This window comes from Choristoneura fumiferana, chromosome 17 (genome assembly GCF_025370935.1).
Source record: "Choristoneura fumiferana chromosome 17, NRCan_CFum_1, whole genome shotgun sequence".
Lineage (NCBI taxonomy): Eukaryota > Metazoa > Arthropoda > Insecta > Lepidoptera > Tortricidae > Choristoneura > Choristoneura fumiferana.
The window spans coordinates 4608096-4627836 of NC_133488.1; the positions used below are offsets into that span (position 1 = coordinate 4608096).

The 19741-nt window shown below is 37.2% G+C and overlaps 1 protein-coding gene across 5 annotated transcripts; it reads left to right on the plus strand.

Moving 5' to 3' along the window:
- The first annotated feature begins 439 nt into the window (after nucleotides 1-439).
- Nucleotides 440-19735, plus strand: LOC141436812 (uncharacterized). Of its 5 annotated transcripts, none has more exons than XM_074099875.1 (10): nucleotides 440-529; nucleotides 1361-1859; nucleotides 3361-3474; nucleotides 4453-4590; nucleotides 5540-5569; nucleotides 6634-6772; nucleotides 7746-7851; nucleotides 11174-11306; nucleotides 12078-12147; nucleotides 12956-19735. In XM_074099875.1, exons 2-10 carry the CDS (start codon nucleotides 1381-1383, stop codon nucleotides 13025-13027), a joined length of 1281 nt encoding a protein of 426 aa, XP_073955976.1. In that variant the 5' UTR covers nucleotides 440-529; nucleotides 1361-1380; the 3' UTR covers nucleotides 13028-19735. The 5 variants fall into 5 exon arrangements, with proteins under 5 accessions (XP_073955976.1, XP_073955975.1, XP_073955977.1 ...); XM_074099874.1 differs by having other exon boundaries at nucleotides 441-604; XM_074099876.1 differs by lacking the exon at nucleotides 440-529 and adding an exon at nucleotides 688-779.
- The last annotated feature ends 6 nt before the right edge of the window (nucleotides 19736-19741 follow it).

Genomic DNA, 19741 nt, shown 5'->3' on the forward strand with positions numbered 1-19741 from the left:
GAAATAAAAAATTAAAACAAGATTAGTTTTATTTATCATCATTATCTTATGTAATTCAACTTCTATTTTATTCTAATACCTATAAAAAATTTGAAAAAATAAATATTTATTGACGATTTTTTTATCTTTGTATGGTTTTTATGAATGAACACGATGCCCGTTATTATTTTCATCAATCCATCGGATCTGCTTCTAAATAAATAAATAAATAAAAAAGTAATAGCGTCTTGAACCGAACTCAGATATGCCACTACATTGAAGGAAAACATTGTGAGACCTGTATGAATACACCTACGAAGTAATTCATTTGGACTTCAACACAATAAAAGAGTAAAAATTCAATGAGGGCGTCACTTTCTACGTGGCAGGCGGTAAAAAAAGGTTTGAATATGGCAACAATGTTGACGTCATCAGTTATCAATCAGTCAGTTCGCTCGCTGTCAGTTTGTGTTGTGATTTCAAAATGGCGATGTGGTACTAGGGTACTATCACTATAATAGCTTGTCGTCGAGATTTCGCGTTTAATTAAGTGTAAGGAAAGTGTAGTAGTAAAAGGTTTATTTTAGTTTGTATCATCCTTAAGTGAAAAGTGATCTTGTGTTACGTGAGTCATTATTATTTATTACAATTATTGCGTTGCATGGTATCTAGGTCTTTAGCTATCCCGAAGGGTCAAACTAAAAATGAACGAAAACGTCAATATGACTTTCCTATCAGTTGTTCACTTTAAATTTCACAACAAAAACGTAATGTTTTTTCCTAGGAATTCAGGAATTCAGGTCTTGCCTCTACTCTTTTAAACTTACAAACAAATTACATGAATAAATAGATGTACAGTAATAATGCAAGACAAGTAGAGTAGTATGTAGTAGTATCACGTAAAATTACTTTCGTGAGTACTCTTGAGGAGGGATTCGATGAATAAAATCTATAAAGAAATATTATTTTCTGTGTTATTGATTGACAACTAGTGTTTGACCATACTGTTTACCAGAAACCGAAACCGAATCGTCAATCTCGGTCTTAGTATAGCCCCAAACCAAAACATGTAAACAAAAAACAAAATGCATGTCAAACTTTTTTGCATACATGTTAACCTAGTGTATAAAAATAGTTTACACAACAATTGAAACATAAAAAGGTTTATTTGGGGCATTTAGGACACACGGGTCATGAAATTATTCATAAAAAGAACATATGCAAATACTATAATTTGATGTGACCTAGTGATTGATGATCTGATGGAAACTATATTTTTTTACCGGAATTGATGAAACCAAAACATAAGGCAGGATAACATGTAAATGAAGATTTGTATGGCGATCAAACATCCAAAAATTAAACAATACCTATTTTTCAGATGATTTGCCTGATATAAAAATGGAAGCAGATATTTTAGCACTGGAAAACGATGACGATACAATACTTTTGATAGTTGGGGATGAGGGTTTAAAAATTAAAGAAGAAATATTGAGCGAGACTGATGGTTCTTTCATCTCTCCAGACCCAGAAGATACTGTACTCATAAAAGAGGAGATATTAGATGTAACATTTGAATATCCAGGATATGAGTCTGAATTTAATGAAGAATTGATGCCTGTGAGTAAAATTGAAGGGAAAGATGAGAATGTTAGTAATTACGTGGAAATATGTAGAGATTGGGAAGAAAAATTAAAGAAACAGGAGGAGCGACCGGGACACAAGAAGTCACTTGTAAAAGAGCTTAAGCAAAAGCACCCAGAGTTAGCAAAAGCGAAAAACAAAAACAAATTAATTGCTGCACTTTTGGAAATCATGAGGAGTGTTAAAACTCCACCATTACCCCAGGACTATTATATTATGAATGACATTATGTTAGAGTAAGTATTTTTTATTCCTGAAAGTATGTTATCATCATTATCTGCAGCTTATACACACTGCTAGTGCTAGGCACAGGTCTCCCCTCACGCCCCTATTTAGCATAAGTTACAGCTACAGCTACAGTTTATATAATTGTCTAGTTTCTCATAAAAAAAAGTGTCAATTATGTAGAATTGTAAGACTTGTACCTTTTATTAAATAGGGGCCAGAGGGTTTCAGGCTCCAATAAACACTTAGTGCAACTTGAGAACTTCACTCTCAACATTATATTAATTCACTTTTGCCCACAAAAGTCACACATTACATGATAAGATGTTTATATACCACAACAACAGAATAAATACAAAAAGCAAACTTTTTTTAAAGATTTTCTACAAATTATTGAAGTCAAAAGTCAAAGTCAAAAGTATTTATTTGCCAGAATACAGTATAGGAACTAGTCTGAAACTAGTCATAATAGTCGATTACACTATTTATACACCTTTAGAATGAAACCGACACAATTCGAAATATTCACATCACTAAAATAAACTTTGTATATAACAAAACATGATTGAGTTTTAAAATGAGAACATTTTGAATTGTGTCCGTTCGTTCTAAATGTGCGTCTTGCATGAGTAGTAGTTCTGTGTAGTTTTCTAATTAAAAACATTTTTTATTATTTTATAGTCCCATAAAATGTGCCATACAACACACAGTGCACAATGGGGAAAGGATGAAAATTTCAGAAATGCTTGAAACTTTTTTATCAATAGTAATAACCTTTCTAATTAACAGAAAAAAATATCAGATTTTTAAGTAGCATCAATTATTAAAAAAAATTAAAGATTTTTCTTTACCGCCAAATTACGATAGTCCGGTCGGTTACGGGTTATTCTATAGCCCAGAACAAAAAACGTTAAAAAAGAATTTATGTGTCTTTGACTCGATCATTTTGACAGGTGACACTATTCACCGGCCTGGATAATACAGACATGGAAATACCTACCCTGTTTTTCATGTACACACGCATAGAAGCTCATGTCAGTTTCTATGGGCGTGTACATGAAAAACAGGGTAGGTATTTCCATGTTGGTATTATCCGGGCTGGTAAAGAGTATTACCTGTCAAAACGAACGTGCCAAAGACACAAATTCTTTTTTTTTTTAATTTTTTGTTCTGGGCTATGGAACAACCGGTAACCGACCGGACTATCGTAATTTGGCAGTAAAGAAAACTCTTTCATTTTTAAAATTAAATGATGCTACTAAAAAATCTGATATTTTTTTCTATTCATTAGAAAGGTTATTCCTATTTATAAAAAAATGTCAAGCATTTCTAAATTTTTCATCCATTCCCCATTGTCCAGGGTTTGCCTGATACTTTGTCTAGTTCTTCCAAGAATTTTACTCTTTCCTAGGAATATTACAGCCAACCAGATAAAGTTTATCCCTTACACCAATTAGTATACAAATACAATTATACCAACTAGTATACAACTTAATTCTCATGTAATTGCAGATGCATGTTATGCTCTGGCCTCTCCGAGACGATTCCAGCAGCCAGCCGCCACTACCTGGAGAAACACGGTCCAAGATATCTGTTCTGCTATGCATGTGGTGCGAATTACAAAAGGCAAGGGATAACCTGAAATTGATATTATTATTATTTAAAATGTCAGTCAGATATTTTTGGCTTAATGAGACTGTGGTCAGACGCCTTATCGTATAAGGGTGTATACATGAAATCGCCCGACGCTCGTTTCCAGTGTTAAATCTGGTGACGTGACATATAGCGATAAAGCTGAAAATGATGAGCTAAATCGCTGAAAAAAAAACCTCTTCAATTTCAGCAAAAACACTGTTATTTCTTTTTTTCATTCACTCCAATTTCTTTTATTTGTACCACTGCCACGACTGCTACTAAATGAGATTAAGAAATCAGCTTCCAAGGCCAAGATCATTCCTGCAAAAAGCCATCTTGTCGCTGCTGCTCGACGCGGCGACTTGACGCTACTTTTTTGAGTCGCGGGAAATTCAAAATCACGTGACCAAATTTATCGCTGCAATCGAGCGACGAGTGACTGCATGTGGCCGCACCTTAATAATTGCATTCACCATCTCTTTCTACCCTCGTCTTATACAGTGTGACAGAAAGAAGTGTTGAAAACGATTGTGATTTAAGTGTGTTACATAATGTGGCCTTGGACCACAATCTCATAATCATAAGGCCCCTGATTTGTTAATTGTCACATCATTTATGCACTCTCTGTTACACAGATGCACTTTCTGTTACACAAGTTTATCGGCAGATTTCTTTTTTCGTCCTAGAACGACGAACGACAACTTACCGCCTGCTTCCACTTGTTGGCTAGTAAATGCCTTATAATATCCACATGTAATATCATTTAAGGTCACGAATAATCAGGTCATGTATTATTCTGGGTCGACTAATACACAGAGATAAATCGCACCCCTGAGTGGTAGGGCTGGCAACGACGCGTCTTCCTGTCAGTAGTCATTCTAAAACCGTTCTCTTCCGACGGTTATCTGTTCTTTGAACAATGTGGCTTGTTCTGGTGATTGACGTGCCGGTTTTAATTCCACTTTCCAGCCGGACGTCGTTGTACGTGCACGAGAAGCGTTGCTGGTCGCCGGACCGGGACGTGGTGCTCCGCGCACGCGCCGTCATGCTCGGCAATAAGGGCAAGACGCGCCCGTACCTCGGCCTCGCCAAGACTTTCCCGCTCGGGTATGTGCTTGTGCTACCGATGAACAGATTGAAAATCAAATTTTGACGACCAGATGGCCTAGTGGTTAGAGTAGCTGACTACGAAGCTTGAGGTCCCGGGTTCGATTCCCGTGTCGGGGCAGATATTTTGTATGAAAAATACGAATGTTTATTCTCGGGTCTTGGGTGTTTAATATGTATTTAAGTATGTATCTATATTTATATATATTATTATATTTAACCGTTTCCGTTGCTTAGTACCCATAACACAAGCTTTGCTAAGCTTACTTTGGGACTAGGTCAATTGAATTGGTGTGAATTGTCCCGTGATATTGATTTATTTATTTAAGGGGCTGTTTCACCATCCATTGATTAGCGTTAACCAACGGTTAAATGTGATGCCGTCGCTGTCTATTCGAACAAAACAAATAGAGACGGCTTCACACCTAACCGCCAGTTAACACTAATCAATGGATGGTGAAACAGCCCCTAAATGTGATAATTTAATTGATGAACATGCGAATAAGATCCGAAGCCGTGGTGCCCTGATGGTTTGACCTATCACCTCTCATGCAGAGGTTCGTGGGTTCAAACCCCGGCCCGCACCTCTGAGTTTTTCGAAATTCATGTGCGAAATTACATTTGAAATTTACCACGAGCTTTGCGGTGAAGGAAAACATCGTGAGGAAACATGTACAGACTAATTCAATGGTGTGCGTAAAGTTCCCAATCCGCACTGGGCCCGCGTGGGAACTACGGTCCAAGCCCTCTCATTCTGAGAGAAGGCCTGTGCCCAGCAGTGGGACGTTAATAGGCTGGGATGATGATGCGAGTAATATTACCTATCCAAACCAAGTGTAGCTTAATTATATGATATTTATTGATATTTCTACTTTCTGATTGAAGAAGATAATGGTAGAAAGAGAAGTGCGTTTGAGATTATTTTTTAAAGTAAATTAATATTTTACAGTTCTGCAGTCAGAAAACCAGTGAAGATCAAGTGAGTTACTTTTTTCAAACCTATTAATTCTTACAGTAAAATAATTATTTAGTTCACTACCACATACAATTATCTAATTTATTGAATCAGGCGTTACTTTGCGGAGGTCCTTAGTCGACCCATAAGTATGAACTATTATAATATAAACAATAACTTTGCTCACCCGCGACCTTACAATAGCCTAGCTACGTCTATGCACCAAATGTGTGGTCAGCAGCTGCTCCGCCTCCAAACTGTAAGAACACATACATCACACAGACCCTACTATCAACACTACGCGTTTCGAACTCAACCAGAGTTCATCATCTATGATAAACTATTTTCCTTATGTAAAATTCTACTCGCAGATAAAAAAGTCACATACCTTTTAGGATTAGCGCATTACTACAGTGATATGTACAAATTATTAATTAGTAACAAATATAATACAAGGAGTGTAAGAGAGAAAAAGCTCGTACAGCCAAAAATGAACAACTATCATGGTAAAAGATGTTCACAGTACCTGGTACCAAAATTATTTAATAAAATTAGCTTATTAAGACAAAGTCCTAAACTAAGTAAATCTTTTTTTTTTTTTGTTTTAGTAGATCTGCAATCAACCATAAGCAAATCTGTTACGTGTAGTATGGCTTCAGAAGAAATCACTCAACTGTTGAAGTAAATCTATGTTAAAGATCAGACTCAAAGAATATCTTTAGACTTGCCTTGAATGTATGTAAATACTTCTATTCTTATATATTCATGCGAATCTGTTAAGTACCTACCTACCTAGTTTATGTTATAGGATAAGTTTGATAGGTTAAAATTGCATGAAAACTGAGCGCGTCTCGCCATCAAACGTAGCAGTTTGGCGAGAAATGTGTAGTACCTAAGTTGTACAATACAACAATACAATACAAAGACTCTTTATTGTACACCATACATAGTAAGCAGTAAGCAAGCAGTAAGCAGCAGTAGTAAGTAGTAGTAAGTAGTAGTTGTAATTTGAATATATAAATAAATTAAAAAAAAAAACAAAGCAAAACTCTCCTCTACTATAGAGTACTCATAATGTTACATTACAGTACGTTCGCGTGTGACATTTGCCCGGCGGTGTTTCAAGGCAAGGAGGCTCTGAAGTCCCACATCCATCTCCACCAAGGGCTGCGCCCGTTCAAGTGCAAAGAGTGCGACTGCGCGTACACGTCGCGAGGGGCGCTCGGGGTAAGTAACACTTGACACCGATCGACCTAATCCCACAGTAAGCAGACCTTGTGTTACGGGTATTGGTAACGGATAAAGATACTTAAATAGATACATAATACATATTTACTTAACTATAATGGTTATTTTCCACCGGCGAGGCGAGACGAGACTTGAAATTTGTATGCATTCAAATTTCATACAAATTCGTCATACAAATTTCAATGCTCGTCTCGCCTCGCCGGTGAAAAATCGCCTTAAGAGTAAGACGTAGAAACATCTGTTCAAGCTTCTAAGGAACCATAACATCGATTTTAATGACGATCGATTTTATGCATAACGTAGCGAGAACTTTATTGTAGCGTGGCTGAAGGGTTACTCTCTCACTCTCGTATTAAATAATATTAGCGTCAGCGGGACGGTACGATACAAACTTCGATTTTCGAATTTCGTAGTAACCCTCTGTTGGGGAATCGTAGGCTTTGGTAGGGACATTGTTGGCTGCAGCTGTATAACTCTAGGTTTATTTTTCTAAAGAGTTGCCATTAAATAAACTTTTAAGACATTAACACATAATCAAATAAAGACGGACGCGCACTATCTTAACAGTGGCCTAAACAAGGGTGCTCTAAAGCTTACTATTTATAGACATGTTTGAATCAGAAATTATGATATCCGCACTAGAACTAAGGTTACCGACATAGTCCGAAGAATCGCGAAACTGAATAGCAGTGGGCGGGGCATATTGCTCGCAAGACTGATGGCCGATGGGGTCAGAAGGTTCACGAATGGCGTCCGCGGACCGGGAGACGAGCTGTCGGCAGGCCTCCAATAAGATGGAGCGACGACCTGGTTATGATCGCGGGATCGCGGTGGATGCGGAAAGCACAAGACCGGTCTCAGTGGAGAGCCTTGGGGGAGGCCTACGTCCAGCAGTTGACGTCTTTCGGCTGACATGATGAGTCATGTTTGTATTGTTAGTATGTTGTTGCAGCGTCACGTGAAGAGGCAGCACGGCGACGAGCAGTTTGAGTGCGAGCACTGCGGACGCATCTTCAAAATCAAAGAGGGGCTCGTCACTCACATGGAAACGCATAGACGTTAGTATCCCACTATTCAAATGTGAAAGTTAAGTCTGTTTGTTTGTTACCTCCTCACGTTTACACCTCTGAACCGATTTAGATAAAATTCGGTATTCAGTTAGTTTAGAGTCAGGGGGAAGGACATAGGTTAGTTTTTATCCCGGAAAATTGCGAAGTTCCCGCGGGATGGAGTCGCAGGCAACAGCTAGTCTATATTAATAATTTCGTCCAGGGGTACGGTAGACTCGAACGAAATGCACATCAAATTGAAGAGCGTAAAAAATTAGTCGATCCGAGTCGACAACATATATCCGCAAAATTCGGATTATGGAGAATTTCGTTAAATTCTAATGGCACTGACAAACAAACCGCAGTCGCCATCTTGGGTAGTTAATAAACGTTCCGTTTCATACTAGCTAGCTCTTAGATACGGCGCGCCTTCAACACATCGCGTGCGTCACGCCAAAAAAGTATCCATTACAAAGAACTGTGACTCATGTGACTGTGTAAAACGAAACGTCTTGCCGGAAAACTTGAATGGATCTTATCAAAACTCAAAACTATCACCAACTACCTTCAACTATAACTATCTTCAGTTGTTGACGTTTGTTCCGAGTCGACAACTTGTAGGTAGAAAATTCGGATTTAGCGAGTATTTTCAATAAAAAATGGAATAAATTACTGAGTATATATAATGGCGTTGCGAAGTAAACATGTCAAAGTCATCACATCAAAGTGGCGTGAGTGTCACGTCATCACGTGTCACAGGTTTGCATTTCGTTCTCCATTGTGACCTTTTAAGGGCCCTACACACGGTACAATTCGTCGATTTTCATCAGATCGATCGTACAGACGGATCGTACCTTATATGGGGCCCTTTAGGTCTAATTTCTTTGATTATGAGACAGACATACGTAGTCGGTCCCAAAGTTGTCACTGGCACATTATTTTTAAATTTAAAACATGATTTTAAGAAAATTTGATTGAATTCCATTTTTGAATGTTTGTCAATTATTTTAAAACAATAAACAGTCATTCGCTGCAATTTCTCACGATGGAGTGGACGTTGAAAGAAAACCGAATAGCTGTTTTAGCATTGCACCGCTGTGGGCACTCGCCAAGTACCATTTTCAAGTTGCTCAAAAATGTAAATATAACGCTTAGGTTTGTGTACCGTACGATTGACAGGTACAATGAAGTCTCCAGTGTTGAGGACAAGAAAAGAATTGGCCGGCCTCGCTCCGTACAAACACCAGCAGTGATCAAAGCGATCAAGGCACGCATAGCAAGAAATCCTGTCCGAAAACAGAAGTTGATGGCTTTGCAGATGGGTGTCAGTAGAAAAACCGTCAAAAAGGTTTTAAACGAAGATCTTAGTCTGCGAGCATACAAAAAATAGAGTGGGCACTTACTTAATGCCCGTCTAAAAACAATAAGGTTTAAAAGATCCCGGAAGTTGTTAAAGCGGTACGCGAAAAATCGACACCGTGATATCCTCTTTACAGACGAAAAGATTTTCGATATTGAAGAGAAGTACAATAAACATAATGATAGAGTGTACGCTAGGAGCTCTGAAGAGTATTCTCTGATCTTATTACGGGCCAACTGAGGTTCATTTTTGCGAAAAAGGGGTCAAAATCAGTGCGAAAGTGTACCAAGAGACGGTTTTGGATAAGCATGTCAAAGATCTGCCCAACACGCTATTTTCAGGTCATAATTTTGTGTTCCAGCAGGATTCTGCGCCAGCACACAAAGCCAAGACCACTCAAGCCTGGTTTGGCCGTCAAAAAATCGACTTTATAAGACACGAAGATTGGCCTTCCTCCAGTCCGAACCTTAATCCTCTGGACTTTAAAATTTGGCGGGTCTTAGAGGGGAAGGTCTGTGCTAAACCCCATAAAAATTTGGAGAGCCTGAAGTCATCTTTAAGAAAAGCAGTCGCTGAAATAGACATGAAAATGGTGCGTGCTGCGATAGACTACTGGCTGCGCCGATTAAGGGCCTGTATTAAAAACAAAGGAAGTCATTTTGAATAATTTTAAGTACTTAAATTTATTTTTTTATTAAATGTACTTTAAATTGGTATATAATTTATTAAAAACTGATTGGTACTTTTGTTTTTATCATTATTTTCATTTGTGACAGAACTTTGGGACCGACTACGTAGTTATTTGGGCAAATAAGATTTAGGAGAAATATCTACTGGTGAAATACCGATACGTAGGTTAGCCGTTAAAGTGTTTGTGATAATAATTAAGGCTGGGAATATACGTCAGATTTTTCGATAAGTACGACAGTCTTTACTGGCAAAAATTTTTTTTCAAACATATTATTATGAGTCTACATTTTACCCGAGCGAAGCCGGGTTTTCATCTAGTTACTTATAAATCGCACTCCTACATCAAGAGTGTATCAAAAATAATCCACCATTTTTAATTTAGACCTAGAAATTAGGGTTTCTTGGCAGACGAAATATCTCTAGGCAGCGTTAGTGTCGAGAGGTCCGTTTGACGCTAGTCTTGCTTGCGATTGGCTCAATGAGGGCTATCGTTTTTTGTCTACTAGATGGCGCACTGTTGCGTGAGGTTTTTAAGTATGGCTTTCAAAGTCTGTTATTACGGGCGTGAAAACAAAATTTAGATTAGAATCATATTTAATACACCTTAAAACCGTACCATAAAATTATCGAGCATGCCACAGTGTTGCATAGTCCCCGTTTTGTTCGGAAAAAAGGGAGGACAAAGGTTTCCGCAAGACAAAACTGTCTCAAAACACAGACATTCATTGCCCGGAACGCATATTTGCCATAATTAATTTCAGATATTGCAAAATATTCACAAAATTATTCTAATTATAAATAAACCCGCGTAGCTCACCCAAAAACTATGAGATTTGATATTTCGGAGACCTCACGCTACACTAGCGCCTCTAGTGGCGAATTCATACGCGATAGCCCTCATTGGTTGTATGGTGTTAAACCTTCACCTTTTCTCCTAAAGGGAAAGAATTATAAATTAAAAAAAAACTTAGTTACAACCAATCACAAACGTGGCACAAATGTCAAAGTAGGGATAAAATCTCGAAATAACAACCGCTGGGCTTAGAGTCATGAAATTTGGTATGCATAGGTAGCTGGACCTCTGGAATAATGCATAGGCTACTTTTTATTCCGATTTACCTACGGGATAGGGATAAAATCTTGAAATTTCAACCGCTGGGTTTAAAGTCATGAAATTGAACAGAAAACAGGCACAGTTATTTTTAGCGCAACGTCAACGAAGACCACGATATATTTTTTTTGCTGCTGGATGATAAAAACCTAAAAGGCTTTGTCTTTTAGCGCGCAATCTTCGCAAGTACCCGTGCGAGGAGTGCGGCCGCCGGTTCGCGCAGAAGCACACGATGTTGCGGCACGTCGAACGGAAGCATTTGAAGGCGCCGCCGCCCTGCATCTGCCAGCTCTGCCCCGAGAGGTAACGGTCACCATACTAAATAACACAGTTTAGACTAAGGTGGACTAAGGTAGACCAAGAAGTTCTTTTACCTAGTGGTAAAAGAACGAAACGAACGAAAGAAGAAGGTTCAACTTAAAACTTATTGAGGGGCTGTTTCACCATCCATTAATTAATGTTAACTGACGGTTAAATTTTGTTCGAATCGACGGAGACTGCATCACATTTAACCTTCAGTTAACACTAATCAATGGATGGTGAAACAGCCCCTAAGAATAGAATAATTTAAGAGTAACAATAAGAACAACTTTAAGAATAAGATTAAGAAGAATAACAATAAGAGTGAATATAAGAATAACATTCAGAATAAGTTTAAGAGTAAGAATAAGATTACGAGTAAGAATAAGAGTAAGAATAAAAGTAAGAAAATACTTTCTAAATTACGTCACACTAATTTTGATAAATTTTATCTTAGACTCCTACAATGTCATAGTTATTTACTATGAAAATTGCAATTATTTTGTTCCTGTGTCACAAATAATCAGACCCCCTAGATGTGTTGCGAAAGTTATGATAAGGTTAAGAATAAGGATAAGGCTCCAATCTCACTCTTATAAGTAAGAATAGAGTATTTCTTCAAAATTTGTGTGACGTACTTTATGGATGGCCCTAACAGATATTTTTGCAGGCTCCGCTGTGACAGTTATTAATGCAGCTGACTGTATTAAGTATTTGGCTCTAGTTATTTTAGTTACGTTAGGAATATTTATAACCAGTTGTTTATTTTCACAGGTTTAGAAGAACGACGTTACTAAAAGAGCATATGAAAAAAGAACATGGGGTCACGCTAATGACGCAAAAGGTAAGCGAATCTGCTATGATGCGATTTAAGGGCCTGGTCATGTCTGCACGCGATGGGCGACGCGGCTTGGGTTGCCATATGGAAAAATTAAGTCATGATAATAATCCTGATCACCCTAAGGCCCTGTACGCACTGCGAATTTTTTCCCCGCGGTTTGTTTCTTGCAATTTTGCAACACATTGAATCTTATACGAGTATCCGCACTGGCGGTAAAAAAATCGCAAAGAAATGGTATCTAGAGCACAGAATATAATTCGCGCGAATAAATATCGCGCGGTGAAAGTCCTGACAAATTGATTAATAATTGTAACAAAAAAAACAAAAGTAGATCGTAACCAGAGTTTTAACACATTCAGTGCCAAGAACCCGCTAGGCGCGTTCTCTGTTCGTAGGCAGTTTCCGCTACAAAGCGGACGACTAGGTAGCAGCGAACAAAATTAATGATTGAGATCTCTTTAGCTGTAATTTATCCTACTTTTAATTGTTTTAAATGAAATATTACATTTACCATTTCGTTCATTAAAACTGTGTAAAGTTTATAATAAATGTATTTCATGAAAACATATGTTATTTTTTAATATTTTTTATTTAACCTGTCCTCTCCCAGAGGCACAAATTTGTGCCCCAATTCCTTTGATCCTGTTATCCTGGGAGATGACAGATTAATTAAGTAATTTCCATAAAAATTTACATTTGCAAAAAAAGAATAGTGAGTCCTTGGTGTTTATTTCAACTAACCCAATTGTTTGCTGATTTCATATCCTGGACTTTTAAAATCTTTGGTTTAACTGTGTTGTGCATTTTTCAGATGTTCTACAAAGCGCTACCAACGATGACAGACGAAGAGGTCCAGAAAGCTATAGCTTACAAAGTGTTATGAACTATTGCTGTGTGCAACAGATTTCCAGAACCCAAACACTTAGGAAACATTGTGAAAAAACTGTACTACCTCCGAAACCAAAGCCGGGATGTGTCAGTTCAAGTGTTAACTGCCGCACTCAGATACCTCGACTTACTTGTATTAACTCGCTCAGAGCCGAGGCCTTGTTGTCTAACACATTTGGAATCACAGTCGTGTTCACCATTTCTTGCTTTCACACCTTATAAGAAGAGGGTAGACAGAGATAGCGAATGCGATCACGAACTGCAGCGTGATAAGCCGAGCTTAGCGTGCACTGCCGTTTCGCACATTTTTTTTCCCCAAATGTTTCATTTCTCAAGTATCAAATTTCACCGGAAGCAAAAATTTTTCTCGGAATATTTTCTTACGTTTTTATAGAGCACAGTAGGTTAGGTTCGGTTTGTTTTATGAAAGTTCCGAAAATAATATGATTTAGGAGAAAGTTGATACTTAAAATTTAATATTTTGCCCAAACGGCAGAGAACCAGAGAAAAATCGTGCAAGTTGCATTACATTGCGAGGCTGTAAAACCAACGAGTTTGTAGTGGTCAATCGAGCGCCGCGATGTAATGCAACTTGCACGATTTTTCTTGCAAGTCTAAACCCACACCCCTCTGGGCCACAGGAGCAATCATAGGCGAAAAAGGTGGCGAGTTGATTGTGGAACACACGATAACACGCAGCACCAATAGGCTGGGTCCTAGCCCCTAGGGGGCGCGCAAATAAATTAAATAATTTGATTTAAGCTCTACTTAACGGAGGTATTCCATTATCAATTGGGCTAAGAGCCCGCCACAGCCAAACCTGTTATTTTATAAAATTATTTGATAAGACGCCTGACAAAAAATATTAGCAAAGCTTTTTATAACTCTTGCTCTAAATGAACTATACTATTTTTACATCAATTGACCGCTACACTCAGTGCGACACATTTTCGGCGTCGACCGAATGTACATACTCGTAGTTAACCCTGAGACCCGTTGGAGGCACATTGTCCACTCTATAGAATGTCAACTGTATTTAAAAGAAATAAGTTTTAGTATAGTTAGGTAGCATTCTGACTCGATTGAAATATCAACTATACCGGATATGTCCAATCTTCATCTGAACGTCCACTGTATGAGAATAAGTGGTGTAGTCGACGGAATGTATTAATAGAGTAGAGTGAACTATTTAGCAGTGTAGGCTTTTTGATCGGGTAGACATTGTGACAGATAGAGTACAGAACCTTTTGGTAGAAAGAACATTTAGGTAAAGTGAACATTTTAAAATTGACGTTATGATGCAGTGGATGTCTTTACAATGGATATTTAGATGCAGCGGACACTGCACCCTAGGATTCTGACACTGTAAATAGTCATCCTCATCATCATCATATAGACTGTTGGACATAGGCCTCCTCCATTCCTCCTCCTCCATTTGTAAATAGTAAGAAATAACTTTTATTTCAAGTCAATAAATTATGTTTCCATATACGTTGTAAATAGCTATGATAAATGAAATAAAATAAAACAGCGTTTAATACGAAAAAGTGTTTTATTACGCACTTATTATTTCAACCAAATGTTTATGAAATATTCATCTATAGCATGTTGCGTACAATCGTTAGAAGACACCACGAATATTCTCCATTAAATACTAGGGAAATACAAAAATATTAAGCGGTTTTGTAAACACTAACGGATAGATAACTTATGCGAGTTACGCGTAACCAAATGCACCATTTTGTAAATACTTTTGCCCACGCTTTGGTCGCAAGTTAACACTCCAAGACCATGGCTGTCTATTCCTACAATAATTTATAAAATAATATGTTCGTTTAGCTCTAGATTCGTCGAATACTCGTTTCGCCGGATTCTTGTTTCGTCGAATTCTGTTCATTAAGATATTCGATATTTCCACAGTGTTCATAGTTTTTGATTTTGTGTAATTAGACGAAATAAAGAGTCTCGAGGAATCGGATGTTTTTACTAAAAAAAAAATTTAATTGATGCGTTTTTTACAAAATTACGTGTAGGTTGACTGACTTACAAATTGTACCTATTATGAAAGTATTTATCTTCAGAGATAATTTATTTCTCCCAATGCCTGTACCTACATCATAAATTGCACAGAAGTGTACACACCAACCTTATTGCTACGGCAATAAGGTTGGTATTTCCATGTTTATGCTGATTTGCCTACCTGGGTGGAACCGAAGTTTCGCAATCAATTTAAAAATAGTTTCTTTGCAGCAAATAGGCTACACCTTGGTGTGCGATTGTACAGTTATCATCGTAAATAACATTTTAATTGGTCACTAATTCGTTTTAATTAGGATTTTGATATAAATACCCGGCACAAAATTACAGGAGGTTGAAAATAGCCAAAATGACTTAGAGAAAAGTATGGTACAGCCGTGCTTTTGTTTTGCTCGACTTAACGGGGCACTACCGTGCCCCCAGATGGTGTCAATTTAAGTTTGAATATGAGCAGACTGCAACATTACCTACCTCATCTCCCAGCCTATATAAGTCCCACTGCTGGGCACAGGCCTCCTCTCGGAATGAGAGGGCTTGGGCCGTAACATTACCAACCTACTCACAAGGAAAAAATTAAGACTAAGTGGCAGATAAATCCGAACTTTAACTTGAATGAGTTCAAAGTTTTATTTTAGGAATAGACAGATGTATAATAGTTTGTAGGGTGCATTATGTACTAGAGAAAGCGTTTTTCTAATCTCGACAAATCACTTCCAACCACGAACTAACATTAACTTCACATCAATACTGATCATATTATCATAACAATGGTCCAAAAATATCTAATAGCGTCCCTAAACGATCAAGTAGAAAAATACTTTAAATATACCTCACACTTTTCTAGCTTGATTTTTCTCGTTTTTTTTTTTAATTTTCCGTGGCGTGAACTTCATGAATCCGTAGGTCTAAGAGTGTTAAACTAATCTACTGTGACAATTTCAATTAAATAAGTTTCCTTTTTTGTTGCATAATGTTCACAATGAAAATTACTCTGAAGGAATTTTGTTATAAAACTCCCCTGACACGGTCCTTCGGTCTGAAACGTTGGACCATGTGCGGCGGGCTTTGCAGTTCTAACAAAATACTTATGGCGACACTGACTCTATCGAAGGCGTCATTGGTTAAATCTATTACAAACAGTCATTCATTAATTTTTAAACCTTATCTGAATACAACAAGATTTATCGCATATTGATTTCGATGACTGAAAGCACGAGTCTACAAGCGTGTATTTTACAGGGTGGTTAGATGATCGGCCCAACCGATTCACTATCGACTGAAATTATTAGAGTATACTGTCGAACGTCTGCAGTATGGCCCAGCCGGGACTCTTATCGGCAATGTGGCAGACGCCTATCATAAGTACGGTTTGACGGTTAGGTCGACCATTTGGCCACCTCTTTCTCTTGTGATTGATAAACAAGAGCTTTTTTTAATGAGGTTTCGAGACTAACATATTTATATTCAGCCACTTATTTTCATTGAACACTGTGCAGCAACACACTTAATTTAATCCTATGATAAAAGTTAATACGATTATTATATAGACAAGTGAACTTGCACGCAATGTATCGTTTAACATTAGCATTTACATTGAACCTTACACGAGTCTGTTATTTTATCTGTGGTTTGTAAATAGCTATATTTATAGATAAATATGTCTATGGGAAAAGTTTATGAAAATAATTCCGAGAGTGAAAATAAATTGGATTATTTTTTCACAGCCTTGACTGAAAATACATTAGGGCATCATGTGTCATGCATGAAGCCTGACATATTGTCATCTCCCTCCCTCTCGTCTTAAACATTTTTAATTCGATAGTCCAGTTAATCGACCCCCCACATATTTCGAGTCAGGGTATAAAATATATATTTGTGGTGGTGACATAATCTTATCGACAAAAGAATTTTGTAATTATTGCATTTAAAACTACATTTTCACTCGATAAGCGTATCTCAAATGTACATATGAAAATCTGTTGTTGGTGCTTTCAAGTAACACTCGTATCGTTGGAAATTGGCGTTGAATAGATTCAAAATACCATTTTAACGGTACAGTCACCATCAGATCTTTCGGAGCGGCCAAGGTGGCCAAAAATATCGGAACATGCACCATATTATTAAGGTAAGAGCACATGTATCGATATTTTTGATCACCTTGGCCACTCCGAAATATCATTACGGCGACTGTACATGTTTTATATCGTATGTAATTAATTACTCTCACTCACACTTAAACAAGTATGAAGAAAAAGTCTTTACATACATTAAGATCTCAATAACAGTGTTGAAACTTTTATAATGTAATAGCGGTCGATATACTTTCGTTTCAAGATTAAAATCGCTTTTTTAACTGAACTAAAAAGATAGATAGATGTATTTAAAATCATTTCATCGCCAAATTATTGCCAAAAACACTCGTGACTTTACAATGTTCTTTCTTAGAACAACGAATACCTACAACAGAGTTGTCCAAAAATCATTATCCAGAGTAAGAATAAAAGTTGGACGTACAAAAAGACGCGATATTTGTTGTTCCATCCCTCTCTAACGTATGTAGCCATCTCAGTCAATCGTGTTAGGCGTCAAACAAGTCAAAACCATACCCTTATTGTTAAAAACACCGAGCGTCAATTTGATTTTATTATAATAAATTTATTATAAATATTACAGATGTATTTTATACGCTAGTGGCAGTATGACTCTCTGGTATTTACGGTATGCGACGGCAGAATATTGCGTACAATATACTAAAAGTATTCCATATAGACTATTTTTTTCTTAACCGTGAGCACGTCGAAAAGGTAGCGGGAGCGAGTTTTGTGTCGATAGTGTTTGTATGCAACCGTGCACACTGAGAGCGGCCGGATAAGCGTGGCGGTAGCGTTTTTCACACACAGCTACCGCTTCCCACGTGGTCACTGTTACAGCTCAACAGAAATCGGTCGTCAATATACTATTAACAGTAACCAAAGATCACTACAAACAGAGTAGAGTACTTTACTTGCTTTCCATATCTTTTAGCATTGAGAGTGAGTTAAAAAAAAAATATTAATAGACCATTTATTCCATTATTTCACAATTTCCGTAATATAAAATTAAAGTAGGTATTCAGACGAACAATGCTAGTTATTAGGTTTTTGTTGACCTAGAGATCTGCTTGATAAAAGAAAAGACAAAGAAAGAATTAAACCTACTGTTTGCGTTTACATTATGAAATGTTCCATATGTACTTCCATACGTATTTGTTTTGTTTGTTGTATGTTGTTGTTATGTTAATCTAAGTGTTTATATTATAAGTATTTTTACTGCTTTATGGTGTGCAATAAAGAATATTTGTATTGTATTGTATTGTATTGTACTTGTTTTCTGTATTGCTTACTATGTGGTGTACAATAAAAAACCATTGTATTGTAGGTAAGTAAACAAAAACTTTACGACAGAAATTTCATAAGTTTTGCCATGTGTCAAAGTTTTTTAACCTTCAAAAAGGGGAAGAGGTTCACAATTCGATTTCGATTCGATTCTATTTCGTTACTAATTTTATTCATTCCAGTTCGGTCGATTGTTACTTTAGTAACTCTAGCAAATCGTGTCAGTCTACAATCGAATATCTTTGAATTCTACTCCGCTTGTAGCGCCATCTTTTCTATTTTTTAACAAATATAATTACGATATATAATTCAAAGCTCATGCAAGTTCTTACAAAGTAAGTTTACAATTAGGTAAATGAAGTACCATGTAGTTAAGATAAAAATGGATAATGTACTACTAGTTACATTCCAATAGAAACAATAAATGGATAATAAAACTTTCTAAATCGCCTCTCCATAACTCGGCTCTCCGTCAGCTAATACTAACTAAATTACAAAGTGATGATTAATTGTTTGACATTATATTATTTTACTAAACGTCATACACGCAAACTTAGCTTGTTATCTCTTTTACATGCGAATGGATCGCTACTTGCGTGAAAGAGAGCGCAAACTTTTGAGTTGTTCCCGCGTAATGTCATTTTGGTAAAGGTTAGATGTAGATAGGTTTCATACGCGAATAAAGACAGTTATAAGGGTATTGCAGATGCGTTGCCAACCTAGAGGCCTAAGATGGAATACCTCAAGTGCCAGTAATTTATAGTTAGCTAACATCAGGATAATCGGAGTAGCTTAAGTACTTAAAAATATCTGAACACACGTTACCATCCTTGACAAATAACTTCGTGATCGAATATTTTTGAGCACCTCTATTCTGCCTCCTTGTTTGGTGGAGATGACAAGTATACAGCCAGTGCCGTATATAGCTAGGTAACCAAAGGCCCTGGGGCAAAAAAGAAACTAGGGCCCAAATAAACAAAAAAAAAAATATTTTGTTCCGTATACGTCGTGTTCCGAATTCGACGTACTCCTGATTTATTTTGTCATTTATAGTTAGTAAGTCAGCATCCGAGGGGCCTCCTGAGCTTGGGGGCCCCGGGGCTGGTAGCTACGCCACTGTATATAGCATTCTACCTGACTCTAGGGTAGCCGTCCATATGCAAACATGTTCGGTGATCTCAATAATTATTATGCTAGTTGGGCCATTCATAGAAGCTCGGCTTACCACAATTTATGTAGGTAGGTATAGGTATAGCTACTCTAGGGCATCGAAAATCGGTTTTTATTATATGGAGTAA

Coding starts and splice junctions, on each gene's coding strand:
- LOC141436812 (XM_074099875.1), top strand. CDS start 1,381: ATGGAAGCAGATATTTTAGCACTGGAAAACGATGACGATACAATACTT. Junction 4,591..5,539: donor GCCAAGACTTTCCCGCTCGG/GTATGTGCTTGT, acceptor AATATTTTACAG/TTCTGCAGTCAGAAAACCAG. Junction 5,570..6,633: donor AGAAAACCAGTGAAGATCAA/GTGAGTTACTTT, acceptor GTTACATTACAG/TACGTTCGCGTGTGACATTT.